Source organism: Aegilops tauschii, chromosome 7 (genome assembly GCF_002575655.3).
Source record: "Aegilops tauschii subsp. strangulata cultivar AL8/78 chromosome 7, Aet v6.0, whole genome shotgun sequence".
Lineage (NCBI taxonomy): Eukaryota > Viridiplantae > Streptophyta > Magnoliopsida > Poales > Poaceae > Aegilops > Aegilops tauschii.
This window is the reverse complement of record NC_053041.3, coordinates 567156717-567176773: the sequence shown is the minus strand read 5'-3', so window position 1 is coordinate 567176773 and position 20057 is coordinate 567156717. Positions and strand designations below refer to the sequence as shown.

General features: G+C 48.4%; 1 protein-coding gene across 1 annotated transcript; it reads left to right on the top strand.

Annotated features, from left to right (window-relative positions):
• The first annotated feature begins 223 nt into the window (after positions 1 to 223).
• Positions 224 to 1701, top strand: LOC109742739 (E3 ubiquitin-protein ligase SINA-like 3). The gene is made up of 2 exons (XM_020301837.4): positions 224 to 610; positions 750 to 1701. The coding sequence occupies exons 1-2, from the start codon at positions 266 to 268 to the stop codon at positions 1476 to 1478; spliced, it is 1074 nt and encodes a 357-aa protein (XP_020157426.2). The 5' UTR covers positions 224 to 265; the 3' UTR covers positions 1479 to 1701.
• The last annotated feature ends 18356 nt before the right edge of the window (positions 1702 to 20057 follow it).

Below are 20057 nucleotides of genomic sequence, written 5' to 3'. Positions count from 1 at the left end.
GCTGAACATTCAAAATGAACGGGGTTTGTCTAGAGTACATCTAGATATGCTATGGTTATTGTATTGCATCTAAGTGACCAAATCACACAACAAAGAAAAAAAGACAAAAAAAATGTCTGCACGAACCTTCATGTAAAATCAATGATATATGACTTAAATTTGCAATACTTAGGACACATTTAGATGTGTGCTTTAGCAAAACTGCAACGAATAATCACGACTGCACGGACTCAAATTATTGTCCCAGTTTCTTTCCTTTTTGGGTATGCTCTGCCGGCTCCACATTCCGGCTGCCACCCAGTTTTCCTCTTCGGTCTTGGGTGGGTCACTGCAGTTCCTCCATTATTTCACCATCGAGCACACACACACGCCGCGGCCAGAAATAGCAATGGAGGGAGGGGAGAGCAACGGCAAGAGGGCGAGTGCAGAGGAAGTGAAGTCAGAGCCAGAGGAAGGAGAGGTGCTGATGATGCTGCAGGACGGCGGCGAAGGAGGCGGCGCGTTGGTGGCGGCGGAATCCATGGCGCCGGCGCAGATCGACGTGAGGATGGACCTGACGCTGCTCCACTGCCAGGGCTGCCTCCTCCCCCTCAAGCCCCCCGTCTTCAAGGTGATCCCTTCTTTCCCCTCGCCCCCAGAGAGCGACCACAGATTTTTCTGGAAGAAATCCATGTCCGTCTATCATCTTGCAAGTGCAACGGGCATGGAAGCTGATGATTTGGGGGTTGTGTTGCGTTTTCCGGCCGCAGTGCGAGGCCGCCGGGCACGTCGTGTGCTACCACTGCCGCGCCGTCCACGGCACGATCTGCAGCCGCGCCAGCACGCACTGCGGCGAGCTGGACGCCGTGGTGGGCGCCGCCAAGGTGCCGTGCCCCTACAGGGCGTTCGGCTGCGAGCGGCACGTCGTGTACCACGAGGCCGCGGACCACCAGCGCGCGTGCCACTGCGCGCCCTGCTCCTGCCCGGACCCGGCGTGCGCATTCGCGGGCTCCCGCGCGGCGCTCCTTGACCACTTCGCGGCCGTCCACCGGCGCCCCGCCGCCACGGTCCGCTACGGCCGGGCCCGGGACCTCGGCCTCTCCGTGTCGGGCTGCTGGCACGCCCTCGTCGGGGAGGAGGACGGCAGCGTGTTCCTCGTGTCCCTGGGCCCGCTCGGCGCGGCCACCGCCGTGTCGCTGGTGTGCGTCCGGCCGGACGGCGAGGCGGCGCCGCAGTTCTGGTGCAAGCTCTCCGTGGAGCGCCTGGGCGGCGACAACAGGGACAGGCTGGTCCTCATGGCCTCGGCGGTGAGCAGCAGCGCGCTGTCCACCGGCGCGCCGGCGCCGGGGCAGGGGATGTTCTTGGCCGTGCCCCAGGAGCTGCTCTCCGGCGACACGCTCACGCTCACCGTCCGCATTGATCTGATCCGACCTGCCGCCGCGGCCGCCGCTCCCAAGTCGACAACACCACAGCCTAGGACGGCTAGGAGGATGCAGTGAAGTATGCGGCCCACGATCTTCTGCACTGTGCATGTTATGTCTATGAGACTATGAGCTGTGGAGGTAGTACTAGTAATGCAGCTACTGGTTTGTACTTAGTACTTATTTGATACGTATGAGTGAGTGCAACCAATTGAAGATAATTTGGAAATCCTGAACCAGAGAATATTATGTTCTTTTATAACCTGCATTAGAGTATGTACAGTGAAGTACATTTTTTGAACCATTTTTTGTTCTAGCTGCTTTTAATGTACTGCATCAGGTTGTTCATGTTCATGTTCAGGTTCTTTAGGGTTTTGTTCGCAAGAAATGAACTTCTGCAAATCATTTTTTCAGATTGGCATGAACAAGATGAATCTAAATGTATCATTTTACAAAACTAACATCAATTTTTTTGGAGAGCAAGCTGGGCCTGATGCTCAAAGGACATTCATGCATAAACCAAGTATGGCAATGTGGACAGACTCACATTTCGAAGTGTTTTATTTCTCCTTTTAATGGGACGTCAAGTCAAGTTGTGCGTGGAAAGCTGATAAGAGAAAGCAATCAGAAACTTTCCATACCCCACTTTACCTTCCTTGTTGTGGTTGCTTTATCTATGAAGTGGAGCGAGAAGCCTTTTTCGGCAAGTTGTGTGTGGCTGTGTACTAAACTGGGGATAGAGGATCATGCTTCTTCCAAAGTTTGTATTCATGGTTCACATAAATACTGGTGTGTTACCATCTTCTTTGAACCAGATCAACAACAGTTGTGTCGAGCATAACATCGGATATAAGCTTCTAGTGTTCTGAATGTTATAGTAAACGTGGGATATTTCAGACAATATTTCTCCAAATTATGCACTTTGTTACTGAAGTGAAGATATAGTGTGCAACAGCGCCGACAATGTTCAAGGCCAGAGCTCCAAGCAAGTACTCCCTCCGTAAACTAATATAAGAGCGTTTAGATCACTTATATTAGTTTACAGAGGGAGTAGCATTGACTGCTGATGTTCGTAAAAAACTGTTATGCATCTTGATGTAAGTTTGTTGTAAATTCATCTGTGAACACAACTAAAATGTAGCTTCCAGGTACCAAACAATACCTTCTTTTTATAAAATTCACAATGCACTTGGGCTCACAAATTTAGTCCATTGGTTTCAACCTCCAACCTGTTGGTTACATCACAGTTTGGGACAAACTTGAGGTACTTAGTTTTCTCAAGTTCTAATTAAACTGCAGAAGCCATGTGCCTTTCCCAAGTTTTTGAAAGAAAGAAAACACCTGATAACGCGCATCCAAAACAGGTTCACAATCTTTTTGTGACACTTAACTGGAAGCAGCGGCTTGGAGAGCGATTCTATTGCAGAAATGGACATGCAAATAAAAGAGTATAATTTAACCAGTAATCACCCACATTGTATGCAACAGAAAGATGATTGCCATCTGCCAGCATTATCAAACATACATTTCTCGGCAAGTAAATAAAAAGATTCCTCAGTTATGTACAACTTCTGAAAGCTTAAAGATTCTTGTCAAGCAAATATTTCTGAGCAGCCTCTTGTTGGTGAATTATCACTTCATGAACGAGAGAGCATGCATCACAAATCCAGATGGCCTTTTTCCAACGGAAAAGCACTAGAGTTTCCTAAGTTTCTATTTGGAATGGCCTCAGTGATGTTAGATTATCAGAAATTACGTGTGTGCGACTGTGCGTCTGTGCTGCACACACATGGTAGAGTGCTCTTCATAACCTCAACTGATACCCAAGCGAGGAACGACACACATGGTAGAACCTTAATGTCACAACCCCACGAGATATCCAAGTTGTCCAGGACAAAAGGAAACATAGTTCTTCTGACTTGTGAGATAGACGACGCAGCGCGAGAATCCATCACACACAAAAGTTTTTATCACTAGAAATGGCGATGACAGTCGAGGTTTATTAACGAGGCAGGAGGCAACCTACACCAACAACCTCCGTGCCGCTGGCCGCACCGGCCACCAGCCTCCGTTGCGGCCCGCCCGGGCTGCAGCGCCACCCTCTCCCCGGTATGGCCACTCGCCCCGGCCCGTGCCATCCGCCCCTCGCTCTGACGGCAACTGCCGGGCTTCCCCAATTTCCTCGCCGGATCTGGTTCTGCCCACGGGTCCGGCGGTCCCTCGGTGGTCCCGGAAATGCAGATGTCTTCCCCTGCGTCAACGGTCGGCGTCTGATCCTTGCCGCGAATCCTGCTGCGGGGTGCGGGCGTGCGGCTGCCGCCTGCCCCGCGGATAATAGCAGGTCGGCTCCGTTTGAGCAGCACGAGCTTCCATTCATGGTGGTAGCGCCGGATCCCAGCCGTGGTCAACAACCCCACGGATGTTGACGAGGAAGGATGGTCTCGCCCGAGATCCCGCAAGAACAAAAGGCTGCTCGCTCCCTCCCCGTGGACAATGGCCGCCATCCGCAGCACCACCAGCGCCGCGGCTTCAATGTGTCGCAGGACAGGGAGGCCTCCTTAAGCAAGTTCAAAGGCAAGTGCTTTGCCTCAGTGGTGTTGTACCTACTAAGAGCATCTTCAACATCCGCGCAACGCGCCGCGTGCAAAAAACGCATTTGGCGCGCGCCGTTCGTCTGATTTGGCGCGGCCGTCAGCGCTGGCTCCAGCAGACGCGTCAAAATTGAGCGCGCGTAGCTCCAGCAGCCGCGCTAAAACGCAGCGCGCGCTAAATATTGCATACATTTTTTTAATAAAACGATAAATAAAATTCATAGATAGAAAAACGATACACAGATATTTTACATAGTTCCATAGCATAGATAGATAAAAAAGAACTACTACTAAATAGTGCAACGACATAAAAAAATACTAAATAGTGCAACTACATATGCAACTACAGCCTACTCCCAGTCGTCGTCGTCATCGTCATCGTCGCCATCCTCGCTGGTCTGGTCCGAGGTATCGATCCACATATCCAACCAACGGTCATCATCAGCCGAAAAGATCGACTGCCCACCATTTTGAACGATGTCGCACTGCGATATCGCCAGAGCCTTCGCCGACGCCAATCCAACCGCTCGTCGCGGCGCCTTTGCGTGTCCTCCTCGCGGTGCCTTGCCCAGTAGGCTTGCTCGTAAGTGACGTCCTCCGGGTGGCGCCGGCGCCACTCCGCCATGGTCCGCTCGTCCTCATGGGCGACGAGGAGGCGGTGCTGCCGCTCAGCGTGCTCCGCACGGTCTTGTGCCGTGCGAAGACGAGGCGGCGGGGCGACGTCCAGCGTCTGCTGGAGGGTGTGGAGGTCGTGGAAGTTCATCTGCGGGCGCGGCCTGCCTAGGTGCCACGTCGCGGCGTCGTACGCGCGGGCGGCCTCGTTGTAAGGGCATTTTTATCCCTTAGTTGGTTTTGATGATTGATGACAATGCTTTTGCGGACTACTCATGTGCATCGAGTATTTCAGATATATTGACTAGATGATTTGGTTCCCCTCGAAGGCTATGGAAGACGGCGTTTCTCTTCGTTTCTTTTCGGTGGTATTGAGTCGTAGGGAAGCCGTACTATTAAGAGGGGGTTCGCGTTGGAAAGGTTGGGTGGATTCATCACGTACACATCTTCCTTTGCACCTCCTATTCTCTAGCCTTTGGAGTATCCTATGTTTTCCTTGTCTATGCAAATATTGCTCTTGCTTGTTGAACTAGGGCGTGCGGTAGTACTGCTCCTTAGAGCGGTAGTACCGCAGGACCTTGCGGTAGTACCACCCGCTGGTGCGGTAGTACCGCAAGGGCCCACGGTAGTACCGCTTATATTAAGCGGTAGTACCGTGGTATCTGACTTAGTTCCGCAAGTACGCGGCAGTAAGGGGCGGATGTAATTTTTTACATCCGCGCCTCGCGCGGTAGTACCGCTGCTGGCTTACGGTACTACCGCGTCGGGTTTTTGCATCGACTCCAACTCTGCGGAAGTAGCCACGGGTGTAATTTTTTATATCCGTGTCTTCCCATCTCTGGACAGCCCGTGCCTTGCGGTAGTACCGCAAGGGGGAGCGGTAGTACCGCGCCAGCAGTACTACCGCCCTCTGCTTTAGTGCATTTTTAGCTGTTCTGGTCTCTGCTGCGTGGGCGGTAGTACCGCGGGGCCCTGCGGTAGTACCGCGTGCCCCTGCGGTAGTACCGCGCCTCAGGTACGGTAGTACCGCGTTGCGCAGGCTGAGTTGGTGGATAACGGTTGGATTTGTTCTTCCACTATATAAGGGGTGTCTTCCTCCTCTAGTTGACCATCTCTTCCACCTCCAAGCTCCATTGTTGCTCCAAGCTCCATTTTCGCCCGATCTCCTTCCCTAGCCATGTTGGGGAACGTAGCAGAAATTCAAAATTTTCTACGCATCACCAAGATCAATCTATGGATTAACTAGCAACGAGAGAGAGGCGAGTGCATCTTCATACCCTTGAAGATCGCGATGCGGAAGCGTTGCAAGAACGCGGATGAAGGAGTCGTACTCGTAGCGATTCAGATCGCGGTTGATTCCGATCTAAGCGTCGAACCACGGCGCCTCCGCGTTCAACACACGTGCAGCCCGGTGACGTCTCCCACGCCTTGATCCAGCAAGGAGAGACAGAGAGGTTGGGGAAGACTCCGTCCAGCAGCAGCACAACGGCGTGGTGGTGGTGGAGGAGCGTGGCACTCCAGCAGGGCTTCGCCAAGCACCGCAAGAGACGAGGAGGGAGAGGGGTAGGGCCGCGCCATGAGGGAGATGTTCTCGTGTCTATGGCAGACCCAAACCCCCACTATATATAGGGGAAAGGGAGGGGCTGCGCCCCCACCTAGGTTTCCACCTCTAGGGGTGGCGGCCAGCCCTAGATGGGACTTGGAGGGGCGGCCAAGGGGGGGAGAGGGGGCGCACCACTAGGTGGGCCTTAGGCCCATCTGAGCCTAGGGTTTCCCCTTTTCCCTTCTCTCTTCGCCTTGGGCCCTGGTGGGGGGGCGCACCAGCTCACCTGGGGCTGGTCCCCTCCCACACTTGGCCCACGCAGCCCTCTGGGGCCGGTGGCCCCACCTGGTGGACCCCCGGGACCCTCCCGGTGGTCCCGGTACGTTACCGATAGCACCCGAAACTTTTTCGGTGACCAAAACAGGACTTCCCATATATAAATCTTTACCTCCGGACCATTCCGAAACTCCTCGTGACGTCCGGGATCTTTTCCGGGACTCCGAACAACATTCGGTAACCACGTATATCTATTCCCTATAACCCTAGCGTCATCGAACCTTAAGTGTGTAGACCCTACGGGTTCGGGAACCATGCAGACATGATCGAGACGTTCTCCGGTCAATAACCAACAGCGGGATCTAGATACCCATGTTGGCTCCCACATGTTCCACGATGATCTCATCGGATGAACCACGATGTCAAGGATTCAATCAATCCCGTATACAATTCCCTTTGTCTACCGGTATAGTACTTGCCCGAGATTCTATCGTCGGTATCCCGATACCTTGTTCAATCTCGTTACCGGCAAGTCTCTTTACTCGTTCCGTAACACATCATCCCGTGATCAACTCCTTGGTCACATTGTGCACATTATGATGATGTCCTACCGAGTGGGCCCAGAGATACCTCTCCGTTTACACGGAGTGACAAATCCCAGTCTCGATTCGTGCCAACCCAACAGACACTTTCGGAGATACCTGTAGTGCACCTTTATAGCCACCCAGTTACGTTGTGACGTTTGGTACACCCAAAGCATTCCTACGGTATCCGGGAGTTGCACAATCTCATGGTCTAAGGAAATGATACTTGAAATTAGAAAAGCTCTTAGCAAACGAACTACACGATCTTGTGCTAGGCTTAGGATTGGGTCTTGTCCATCACATCATTCTCCTAATGATGTGATCCCGTTATCAACGACATCCAATGTCCATGGTCAGGAAACCGTAACCATCTATTGATCAACGAGCTAGTCAACTAGAGGCTTACTAGGGACATGGTGTTGTCTATGTATCCACACATGTATCTGAGTTTCCTATCAATACAATTTTAGCATGGATAATAAACGATTATCATGAACAAGGAAATATAATAATAACCAATTTATTATTGCCTCTAGGGCATATTTCTAACAGTCTCCCACTTGCACTAGAGTCAATAATCTAGTTCACATCGCCATGTGATGAATACCCAAGAGTTTACTAGAGTCAATAATCTAGTTCACATCACCATGTGAATGTAATGAATCCAACACCCATGGGGTTTGTTCATATCTCGCTTGTGAGAGAGGTTATTAGTCAACGGGTCTGAACCTTTCAGATCCGTGTGTGCTTGACGAATATCTATGTCATCTTGTAGATGCAGCTACCACGCGCTACTTGGAGCTATTTCAAATAACTGCTCTACTATACGAATCCGGTTTACTACTCAGAGTCATCCAGATTAGTGTCAAAGTTTGCATCGACGTAACCCTTTACGACGAACTCCTTTTCACCTCCATAATCGAGAAAATTCCTTAGTCCACTAGATACTAAGGATAAGTTCGACCGCTGTCATGTGATCCATTCCCGGATCACTATTGTACCCCTTGACTAACTCATGGCAAGGCACACTTCATGTGCGGTACACAGCATAGCATACTATAGAGCCTACGTCTAAAGCATAGGGGACGACCTTCGTCCTTTCTCTCTCTTCTGCTGTGGTCAGGTCTTGAGTCTTACTCAATACTCACACCTTGTAACACAGCCAAGAACTGTTGGGAATCGTAGCATAATTTAAAAAAATTTCCTACGCTCACCAAGATGCATCTATGGAGTCTACTAGCAACGAGGGGAAAGGAGTGGATCTACATACCCTTGTAGATCGCGAGCGGAAGCGTTCCAATGAACGTGGATGACGGAGTCGTACTCGCCGTGATCCAAATCACCGATGACCGAGTGCCGAACGGACGGCACCTCCGCGTTCAACACACGTACGGTGCAGCGACGTCTCCTCCTTCTTGATCCAGCAAGGGGGAAGGAGAGGTTGATGGAGATCCAGCAGCACGACGGCGTGGTGGTGGATGTAGCGGGTCTCGGCAGGGCTTCGCTAAGCTTCTACGAGAGAGAGAGAGAGGTGTTGCAGGGGAGGAGGGAGGTGCCAAAGGCTGTAGGTTGCTGCCCTCCCTCCCCCCTTTATATAGGCCCCTGGGGGGTGCGCCAGCCCCAAGAGATGGGATCTCAAGGGGGGCGGCGGCCACAAGGGGGGGGGAAGGGGTTGCCTTGCCCCCCAAGGCAAGGGGGAACTCCCCCCTAGGGTTCCCAACCCTAGGCGCATGGGGGGAGGCCCAAGGGGGGCGCCCCAGCCCACTAGGGGCTGGTTCCCTTCCACTTTCAGCCCACGGGGCCCTCCGGGACAGGTGGCCCCACCCGGTGGACCCCCGGGACCCTTCCGGTGGTCCCGGTACAATACCGATAACCCCCGAAACTTTCCCGGTGGCCGAAACTGGACTTCCTATATATAATTCTTCACCTCCGGACCATTCCGGAACCTCTCGTGACGTCCGGGATCTCATCCGGGACTCCGAACAACTTTCGGGTTTCCGCATACATATATCTCTACAACCCTAGCGTCACCGGACCTTAAGTGTGTAGACCCTACGGGTTCGGGAGACATGCAGACATGACCGAGACGCCTCTCCGGTCAATAACCAACAGCGGGATCTGGATACCCATGTTGGCTCCCACATGTTCCATGATGATCTCATCGGATGAACCACGGTGTCGAGGATTCAATCAATCCGTATGCAATTCCCTTTGTCAATCGGTATGTTACTTGCCCGAGATTCGATCGTCGGTATCCCAATACCTTGTTCAATCTCGTTACCGGCAAGTCTCTTTACTCGTACCGCAATGCATGATCCCGTGACTAACGCCTTAGTCACATTGAGCTCATTATGATGATGCATTACCGAGTGGGCCCAGAGATACCTCTCCGTCACACGGAGTGACAAATCCCAGTCTCGATCCGTGCCAACCCAACAGACACTTTCGGAGATACCCGTAGTGCACCTTTATAGTCACCCAGTTACGTTGTGACGTTTGGCACACCCAAAGCACTCCTACGGTATCCGGGAGTTGCACGATCTCATGGTCTAAGGAAAAGATACTTGACATTGGAAAAGCTCTAGCAAACGAAACTACACGATCTTTTATGCTATGCTTAGGATTGGGTCTTGTCCATCACATCATTCTCCTAATGATGTGATCCCGTTATCAATGACATCCAATGTCCATAGTCAGGAAACCATGACTATCTGTTGATCAACGAGCTAGTCAACTAGAGGCTTACTAGGGACAGGTTGTGGTCTATGTATTCACACATGTATTACGATTTCCGGACAATACAATTATAGCATGAATAATAGACAATTACCATGAACAAAGAAATATAATAATAACCATTTATTATTGCCTCTAGGGCATATTTCCAACAAGAACTCCTTCTTTGCTGATCTATTTTGAACTCCTTCAAAAACTTGTCACGGTATGTATTCATTTGAAAGTACTATTAGGCGTTTTTGATCTATCCTTATAGATCTTGATGCTCAATGTTCAAGTAGCTTAATCCAGGTTTTCCATTAAAAAACACTTTTCAAATAACCCTGTATGCTTTCCAGAAATTCTACATCATCTCTGATCAACAATATGTCAACAACATATACTCATCAGAAATTCTATAGTGCTCCCACTCACTTCTTTGGAAATACAAGTTTCTGATAAACTTTGTATAAACCCAAAATCTTTGATCATCTCATCAAAGCGTACATTCCAACTCCGAGATGATTACTCCAGTCCTTAGAAGGATTGCTGGAGCTTTGCATACTTGTTAGCATCTTTCAGGATTGACAAAAATCTTCTGGTTGTATCACATACAACCTTTCCTCAAGAAAATCGTCGAGGAAACGATGTTTTGATATCTTATCTACAAGATTTCATAAATAATGCAGTAACTGCTAATACAATTCCAACAGACTCTTAGCATCGCTACGAGTGAGAAAGTCTCATCGTAGTCAACTCCTTGAACTTGTCGGAAAACATCTTAACGACAAGCCGAGCTTTCTTAATGGTGACACTTACCATCATTGTCTGTCTTCCTTTTAAAATCCATCTGCACCCAACAGCCTTACGACCATCAAGTATTTCTTCCAAAGTCTATACTTTGCTTTTATACATGGATCCTCTCTCGGATTTCATGGCCTCGAGCCATTCGTCGGAATCTGGGCCCACCATCGCTTCTCCATAGCTCATAGGTTCATTGTTGTCTAGCAACATGACTTCCAAGACAGAATTACGTACCACTCTGAAGTAGTACGCATCCTTATCGACCTACGAGGTTTGGTAGTGACTTGATCCGAAGTTTCATGATCACTATCATAAGCTTCCACTTCAATTGGTGTAGGTGCCACAGGAACAACTTCCTATGCCCTGCTACACACTAGTTGAAGTTATGGTTCAATAACCTCATCAAGTCTCCACCATCCCCCCACTCAATTCTTTCGAGAGAAACTTTATCTCGAGAAAGGATCTGTTTACTTCCAGATCTGAAACAGGAGGTATACCCAACTGTTTTGGGTATTCTATGAAGATGCATTTATCCGCTTTGGGTTCGAGCTTATCAGCCTGAAACTTTTTCACATAAGCATCGCAGCCCCAAACTTTTAAGAAACGACAACTTAGGTTTCTCTAAACGGTGTCGTCTCAACGGAATTGCGTGGTGCCCTATTTAAAGTGAATGCGGTTGTCTCTAATGCCTAACCCGTAAACGATAGTGGTAAAGAGACATCATTGTATGCACCATATCCAATAGGGTGCAGTTATGATGTTCGGACACACCATCACATTGTGGTGTTCCAGGCGGTATTAATCGTGAAACACTTTCCACAATGTCTTAATTGTGTGCCAAACTCGTAACTCAGATATCTCTATGATCATATCATAGACATTTTATCCTCTTGTCACGACGATCTTCAACTTCACTATGAAATTACTTGAACCTTTCAATAATTCAGACTTGTGTTTCATCAAGTAAATATTCTCAGCATCTACTCAAATCATCTGTGAAGTAAGAACATATCGATATCCACTGCGTGCCTCAGCACTCATTGGACTGCACACATCAATTGTATTACTTCCAACAAGTTGTTCTCTTGTTCCATCTTACTGAAAACGAGGCCTTTCAGTCATCTTGCCCATGTGGTATGATTTGCATGTCTCAAGTGATTCAAAATCAAGTGAGTCCAAACGATCCATCTGCATGGAGTTTCTCCATGCATATATACCAATAGACATGGTTCGCATGTCTCAATCTTTTCAAAAACGAGTGAGTCCAAAGATCCATCTACATGGAGCTTCTTCATGCGTTCTATACCAATATGACTCAAATGGCAGTGCCACAAGTATGTGGTACTATCATTACTATTTTATATCTTTTGGCACGAACATGTGTATCACCGCGATCGAGATTCATTTTAGGTGCAAGACCATTGAAGGTATTATTCAAATAAACAGAGTAACCATTATTCTCCTTAAATGAATAACCGTATTGCGATAAACATAATCCAATCATGTTTATGCTCAACGCAAACACCAAATAACAATTATTTAGGTTTAACACCAATCTCGATGGTAGAGGGAGCATGCGATGCTTGATCACATCAACCTTGGAAACACTTCCAACACATATCGTCATCTCACCTTTAGCTAGTCTCCGTTTATTCCGCAGCTTTTATTTCGAGTTACTAACACTTAGCAACCGAACCGGTATCTAATACCCTGGTGCTGCTAGGAGTACTAGTAAAGTACACATTCATATAATGTATATCCAATATACTTCTGTCGACCTTGCCTGCCTTCTCATCTACCATCTATCTAGGGTAGTTCTGCTTCAGTGACCGTTCCCCTCATTACAGAAGCACTTAGTCTCGGGTTTGGGTTCAACCTTGGGATTCTTCACTAGAGCAGCAAATGATTTGATGTTTCATGAAGTATCCCTTTTGCCCTTGCCCTTCTAGAAACTAGTGGTTTTACTAACCATCAACAATTGATGCTCCTTCTTGATTTCTACTTTCGCGGTGTCAAACATCACGAGTTGCTCAAGGATCATCATGTCTATCCCTGATATGTTATAGTTCATCACGAAGCTCTAATAGCTTGGTGGCAGTGACTATGGAGAACCATCACGATCTCATCTGGAAGATTAACTCCCACTCGATTCAAGTGATTGTAGTACTCAGACAATCTGAGCATATGCTCAACGATTGAGCTTTTCTCCCTTAGTTTGCAGGCTTAAGAAACTTGTCATAGGTCTCATACCTCTTGACGTGGGCATTAGTCTGAAATCCCAATTTCAGTCTTTGGAACATCTCATATGTTCTGCGACGTTTCAAAACCGTCTTGTCGCCACAATTTTAAACCATTAGCATCACACACTGAACTATCACGTAGTCATCAAAACGTGTATGTCAGATGTTTCGTAACATCTACAGACGACGCTCGAGGTTCAGCACACCGAGCGGTGCATTAAGGACATAAGCCTTCCGTGCAGCAATGAGGACAATCCTCAGTTTACGGACCCAGTCCGCATAATTGCTACTATCAACTTTCAACTAAATTTTCTCTAGGAACATATCTTAAACAGTAGAACTAAAGCGTAAGCTATGACATAATTTGCAAAGACCTTTTGACTATGTTCATGATAATTAAGTTCATCTGATTATTTAATGAACTCCCACTCAGATAGACATCCCTCTAGTGACCTAAGTGATACATGATCCGAGTCAAACTAGGCCGTGTCCGATCATCACGTGAGACGGACTAGTCATCATCGGTGAACATCTCCATGTTGATCGCATCTACTATACGACTCATGTTCGACCTTTCGATCTCTTGTGTTCCGAGGCCATGTCTGTACATGCTAGGCTCGTCAAGTCAACCTAAGTGTTTCGCATGTGTTCCGAGGCCATGTCTGTACATGCTAGGCTCGTCAACACCCGTTGTATGCGAACGTTAGAATCTATCACACCCGATCATCACGTGGTGCTTCGAAACAACGAACCTTCGCAACGGTGCACAGTTAGGGGGAACACGTCTCTTGAAATTTTAGTGAGGGATCATATTATTTATGCTACCGTCGTTCTAAGCAAATAAGATGTAAACATGACAAACATCACATGCAAATCATAAAGTGACATGATATGGCCAATATCATCTTGCGCCTTTTGATCTCCATCTTCGAGGCGCGGCATGATCACCTTCGTCACCGGCATGACACCATGATCTCCATCATCATGATCTCCATCATCGTGTCTTCATGAAGTTGTCTCGCCAACTATTACTTCTACTACTATGGCTAACGGTTAGCAATAAAGTAAAGTAATTACATGGCGTTTTTCATTGACACGCAGGTCATACAATAAATTAAGACAACTCCTATGGCCCCTGCCGGTTGTCATACTCATCGACATGCAAGTCGTGATTCCTATTACAAGAACATGATCAATCTCATACATCACATATATCATTCATCACATCCTTTTGGCCATATCACATCACATAGCATACCCTGCAAAAACAAGTTAGACGTCCTCTAATGTTGTTGCATGTTTTACGTGGCTGCTATGGGTTTCTAGCAAGAACGTTTCTTACCTACGCAAAAACCACAACGTGATATGCCAATTTCTATTTACCCTTCATAAGGACCCTTTTCATCGAATCCGATCCGACTAAAGTGGGAGAGACAGACACCCGCTAGCCACCTTATGCAACTAGTGCATGTCAGTCGGTGGAACCTGTCTCACGTAAGTGTACGTGTAAGGTCGGTCCGGGCCGCTTCATCCCACGATGCCGCCGAATCAAGATAAGACTAGTAACGGCAAGTAAATTGACAAAATCGACGCCCACAACTACTTTGTGTTCTACTCGTGCATAGAAACTACGCATAGACCTAGCTCATGATGCCACTGTTGGGGAACGTAGCAGAAATTCAAAATTTTCTACGCATCACCAAGATCAATCTATGGATTAACTAGCAACGAGAGAGAGGGGAGTGCATCTTCATACCCTCGAAGATCGTGATGCGGAAGCGTTGCAAGAACGCGGATGAAGGAGTCATACTCGTAGCGATTCAGATCGCGGTTGATTCCGATCTAAGCGCCGAACCACGGCGCCTCCGCGTTCAACACACGTGCAGCCCGGTGACGTCTCCCACGCCTTGATCCAGCAAGGAGAGAGGGAGAGGTTGGGGAAGACTCCGTCCAGCAGCAGCACAACGGCATGGTGGTGGAGGAGGAGCGTGGCACTCCAGCAGGGCTTCGCCAAGCACCGCAAGAGACGAGGAGGGAGAGGGGTAGGGCTGCGCCATGAGGGAGATGTTCTCGTGTCTATGGCAGCCCCAAACCCCCACTATATATAGGGGAAAGGGAGGGGCTGCGCCCCCACCTAGGTTTCCACCTCTAGGGGTGGCGGCCAGCCCTAGATGGGACTTGGAGGGGCGGCCAAGGGGGGAGAGAGGGGGGCGCACCACTAGGTGGGCCTTAGGCCCATCTGAGCCTAGGGTTTCCCCTTTTCCCTTCTCTCTTCGCCTTGGGCCCTGGTGGCGGGGGGGGGGCGCACCAGCTCACCTGGGGCTGGTCCCCTCCCACACTTGGCCCACGCAGCCCTCTGGGGCCGGTGGCCCCACCTGGTGGACCCCCGGGACCCTCCCGGTGGTCCCGGTACGTTACCGATAGCACCCGAAACTTTTTCGGTGACCAAAACAGGACTTCCCATATATAAATCTTTACCTCCGGACCATTCCGGAACTCCTTGTGACGTCCGGGATCTTATCCGGGACTCCGAACAACATTCGGTAACCACGTATATCTATTCCCTATAACCCTAGCGTCATCGAACCTTAAGTGTGTAGACCCTACGGGTTCGGGAACCATGCAGACATGACCGAGACGTTCTCCGGTCAATAACCAACAGCGGGATCCGGATACCCATGTTGGCTCCCACATGTTCCATGATGATCTCATCGGATGAACCACGATGTCAAGGATTCAATCAATCCCGTATACAATTCCCTTTGTCTACCGGTATAGTACTTGCCCGAGATTCTATCGTCGGTATCCCGATACCTTGTTCAATCTCGTTACTGGCAAGTCTCTTTACTCATTCCGTAACACATCATCCCGTGATCAACTCCTTGGTCACATTGTGCACATTATGATGATGTCCTACCGAGTGGGCCCAGAGATACCTCTCCGTTTACACGGAGTGACAAATCCCAGTCTCGATTCGTGCCAACCCAACAGACACTTTCGGAGATACCTGTAGTGCACCTTTATAGCCACCCAGTTACGTTGTGACGTTTTGTACACCCAAAGCATTCCTACGGTATCCGGGAGTTGCACAATCTCATGGTCTAAGGAAATGATACTTGACATTAGAAAAGCTCTTAGCAAACGAACTACACGATCTTGTGCTAGGCTTAGGATTGGGTCTTGTCCATCACATCATTCTCCTAATGATGTGATCCCATTATCAACGACATCCAATGTCCATGGTCAGGAAACCGTAACCATCTATTGATCAACGAGCTAGTCAACTAGAGGCTTACTAGGGACATGGTGTTGTCTATGTATCCACACATGTATCTGAGTTTCCTATCAATACAATTTTAGCATGGATAATAAACGATTATCATGAACAAGGAAATATAATAATAACCAATTTATTATTTCCTCTAGGGCATATTTCTAACAAGCCAATCAAACTTGTTGATTCTCTAGGGATTGGTTGAGAAGGCCCCGATCTACACTTCCACCAAGAGAAATTTGAATCCCCCAACTAATCCCTTGTGGATCTTGTTACTCTTGGGTGTTTGAGCACCCTAGACGGTTGAGGTCACCGCGGAGCCATAGTCCATTGTGGTGAAGCTTCGTGGTATCGTTGGGAGCCTCCAATTAAGTTGTGGAGATTTCCCCAACTTTGTTTGTAAAGGTTTGGTCGCCGCCTCCAAGGGCACCAATAGTAGAATCACGGCATCTCGCATTGTGTGAGGGCGTGAGGAGAATACGGTGGCCCTAGTGGCTTCTTGGGGAGCATTGTGCCTCCACACCGCTCCAACGGAGACGTACTTCCTCTCAAAGGGAAGGAACTTCGGTAACACATCCTCGTCTTCACCTGCTCCACTCTTGGTTATCTCGTGCCTTTACTTGTGCAAGCTTATTTGTGCTTTATCTCTTGCTTGCGTGTGTGCTTATTGTTGTTGCATCATATAGGTTGCTCACCTAGTTGCATATCTAGACAACCTACTTTGATGCAAAGTTTAAATTGGTAAAGAAAGGCTAAAAATTGTTAGTTGCCTATTCACCCCCCCTCTAGTCAACTATATCGATCCTTTCAATTGGTATCAGAGCCTCGTCTCTTTATTAAGGACTTTACCGTCCGAAGAGTATGGTTGACGTCGTAGACGGTGTGGAGGAGCACTCCGGTGTGAATCCGGTCTCGTCTACGGGAGATGGGGGAACCGCGATCTCTCGTGAGGAATTCAATGTGGCGTTGGACACATTGAAAACCTCCATGACGACCGAGGTCGAAAGCATGTTTAATAAATTCTTAGAAGGGCTTAATCTTTCCACCGCACCGTTGAAAGTGGGTGATCCCGCTAACAAGGTGACGGATGCTACCTCCGACAAGGGGGAGGCTACTAGCGAGAAAGCTCCTTCTAGTGGTAAAAATGGCACCGGCATCTTTGCCCATGTGGAACCTCCACTTGTCTATGGTGGACCGCTTCCTTCCACTCATTTGAATCATGCCGGACCGGCCCCTAAGATTGAGAAGAATGTAGAATTTGATTCTTGGGTCTATCGTTTTAAGCGTCATTTAAATCATGTGAACACTAACCTTTGGAGAATCATTGAAGAAGGTTTCTATCTGCATGACCGAAGTAACTTCACTCCTAGAGAAGCCGTGGATAATCAATTCAATGAGAATGCTCTCTTCATCATCCAAGAAGCAATCCCACCCGAAGATCTTCCTCATCTCCGGCCCTACACCATGGCCAAAGATGCTTGGCACCAAGTGGTTTCCCTCTATCGGGGAAGCGCAAGCATTCAACGCTCCAAGTATGAAGTGGTGCAAGATGAAGCTGATGAGTTTGCAATGAAAGAAGATGAAGAACCTCGCGAGCTTTATCGGAGAGTAACTAAACTCGCGGTCTCTCTCCAAGATCATGGAAGTAAGGACACGGATGACAATTGGATCAAGCGCAAATTCCTCAAGGCAATGATGCCCTACCACAAAGCCATGTCCTCCGTCATTCGTCAAAGGCCGGACTTCCACACCTTGTCCTCAAGTGAAGTGTTGGATGAGTTCGTTGCTATGAGCATCTTGGACAAGACCGCCGACAATGCGGTTCTTCGCTCTCAAAGAGTAAAGAAGCCCAACCTTGCTCTAAAGGCCAAGGTTAGTATGGAGGAAGAGGATGAAGAGGAAGAAGAGGAGAGCAACCTCGAAGATACGAAGTATGCCTATCATGAACACATGGCACTTGCTTCAAGGCAATTTTGGAGCAAGAAGAACTCAAGGCCCAACTTCAACAAGAACAATTCAAGTGGCGCAAAGGGCAAGCAACGAGTGAGGACTTGCTTCAATTGTGGCAATGTGAGCCACTTTGTTGCGGAGTGCCCTTATGAGAAGAGGGAAGACAATGGTGGCAAGCTCATCCGAAAGGACAAGGCCAAGTCGTTCCCCAACAAGAGCAACTTCACCAAGAAGACTCCTCCCAAGGCATTGGTGGTACAAGAAGAGTACAATGAGGATGATGACGATGAGGAAGATGGTGAGTCGGTTGCCATGGCCTCCGTTGCCATTGCGACAACTCCACGGGTGTCTCTCTTTGACTCACCCAATGAGAACATCACCGCCAAGTGCCTCATGGCTAAAGCCACCAACAAGGTAACCCCCAAGATCAAAACTACCATCATTAATCATCCTTCTTCGGATAGCATTGATGAACATGAGGGGACAAATGTGGAGGAGAATGAGTTTGAGACCTTTATGGGTAAACTCAAGGGTAAATCGAAGAAGCACTTTGTTGCTCTCTTGGAACAACTTGGTGAAGCCAATGACATGATCGAGGCTCACAAAGATACCATCTCTAAGATGGAGGGGCATAGTCGTGACTATGCCGATGAGATTTCGGATCTTTCCAATGCTCTTGACGAAGAGCGTGGTCTTCGTTTGGCTCTTGAGGAGTCACACAACGATGATCATGCTAAGTTAAAGAAAGATCTTGATCATGCTCTTGTTGTTTCTCGTGTGCTAAACTCCGAGAAGGCAAAGCTTGGGGTTGATCTTGCTAGACTCAAAGAGGAGTTTGACATTCTCGACAAGGCTCACAAAGTCTTGAAGGGTGTTCATGCTAGCCTCAAGGAGTCTCATGATCAACTCCAAGTGAAGCTAACCAAGGAGAAAACCACCTTTCCTCATATGGTGTTAATTGATAATGCAAATGCTACTAACCCTTTTGTGAGCATGTGCATCTTGTTAGGAGAATGCTAAGTTGAAGGAGCAACTTGAGAAAGCCCTTGTGTCATGCATACAAGGTGAGAAGAACCTCAACGACCTTTTGAGCAATCAAAAGGAAGTTGTGGCCAAGGAGGGGATTGGGTTCGCACCCAAGCCCAAGAACAAGAAGAAGAATGACAAGACCAAACGACCTCCTCCTCTCAAGCAAACTTTTGTGAAGGAGGGAGAGGGTGCTTCCAAGGAGAAGAAGAACAATGCGAAGGGTGGCGGTGTCAAGAAGGGCAATGCCACCCCTTCCAACAAAGCCGGCGACTTTAATCCTTCTTATGTGTTATGCTGTGCTAGTGATGGGCATGTTTATGCCAAATTTGTTGGTTCTCCTCATGAGTATTTTGAATGGTCTATTTGGGTTCCTAAGACCCTTGTTACTAACATCAAAGGACCCATTACAAAATGGGTACCTAAAACCAAGCATTGATCTCTTGTAGGTGTTTGCTTCCGGTGGGGGATCATGGTTGCTCGATAGTGGAGCTACAAATTATATGACCGGAAGTAAGGACTTGGTGGTGGACGTGCACAAGATTCCATCTATGCCCACCAATGTCGAGTGGGGTGATGCCTCGTCTTCTAACGTATTGGGACTCGGCAAAGTTGTCATTTCTCATGATCTCACGATCGAGAAGGTCATGCTTGTTGAGTCCCTTGCATATAATTTACTTTCCGTTCGTCAACTTGCAATCATGGGCTTTGCCACTTTATTTGATATTGATACCGTGGCCCTCTTGTGGAGCAAGACTCTTAAAGTAGCCTTTGTTGGGCATGTCGAGAACGGTCTCTATGTGATTAACTTTTCGGAGCGACCCACTAAGACCGCGACATGCCTAATGGATAAAGTTGATGTGGGATGGCTTTGGTATCGTCGTTTAGCCCATGTCAATATGAGATCTTTGCAAAGTCTTCTCAAGGGGGACCATGTCCGTGGACTAACGAATGTTAGTTTTGCTAAAGATCGTGCTTGCAGTGCTTGTATCGAGGGAAAGCTACATGAGAAGGCTCACCCTCCCACGACTATCATTTACTC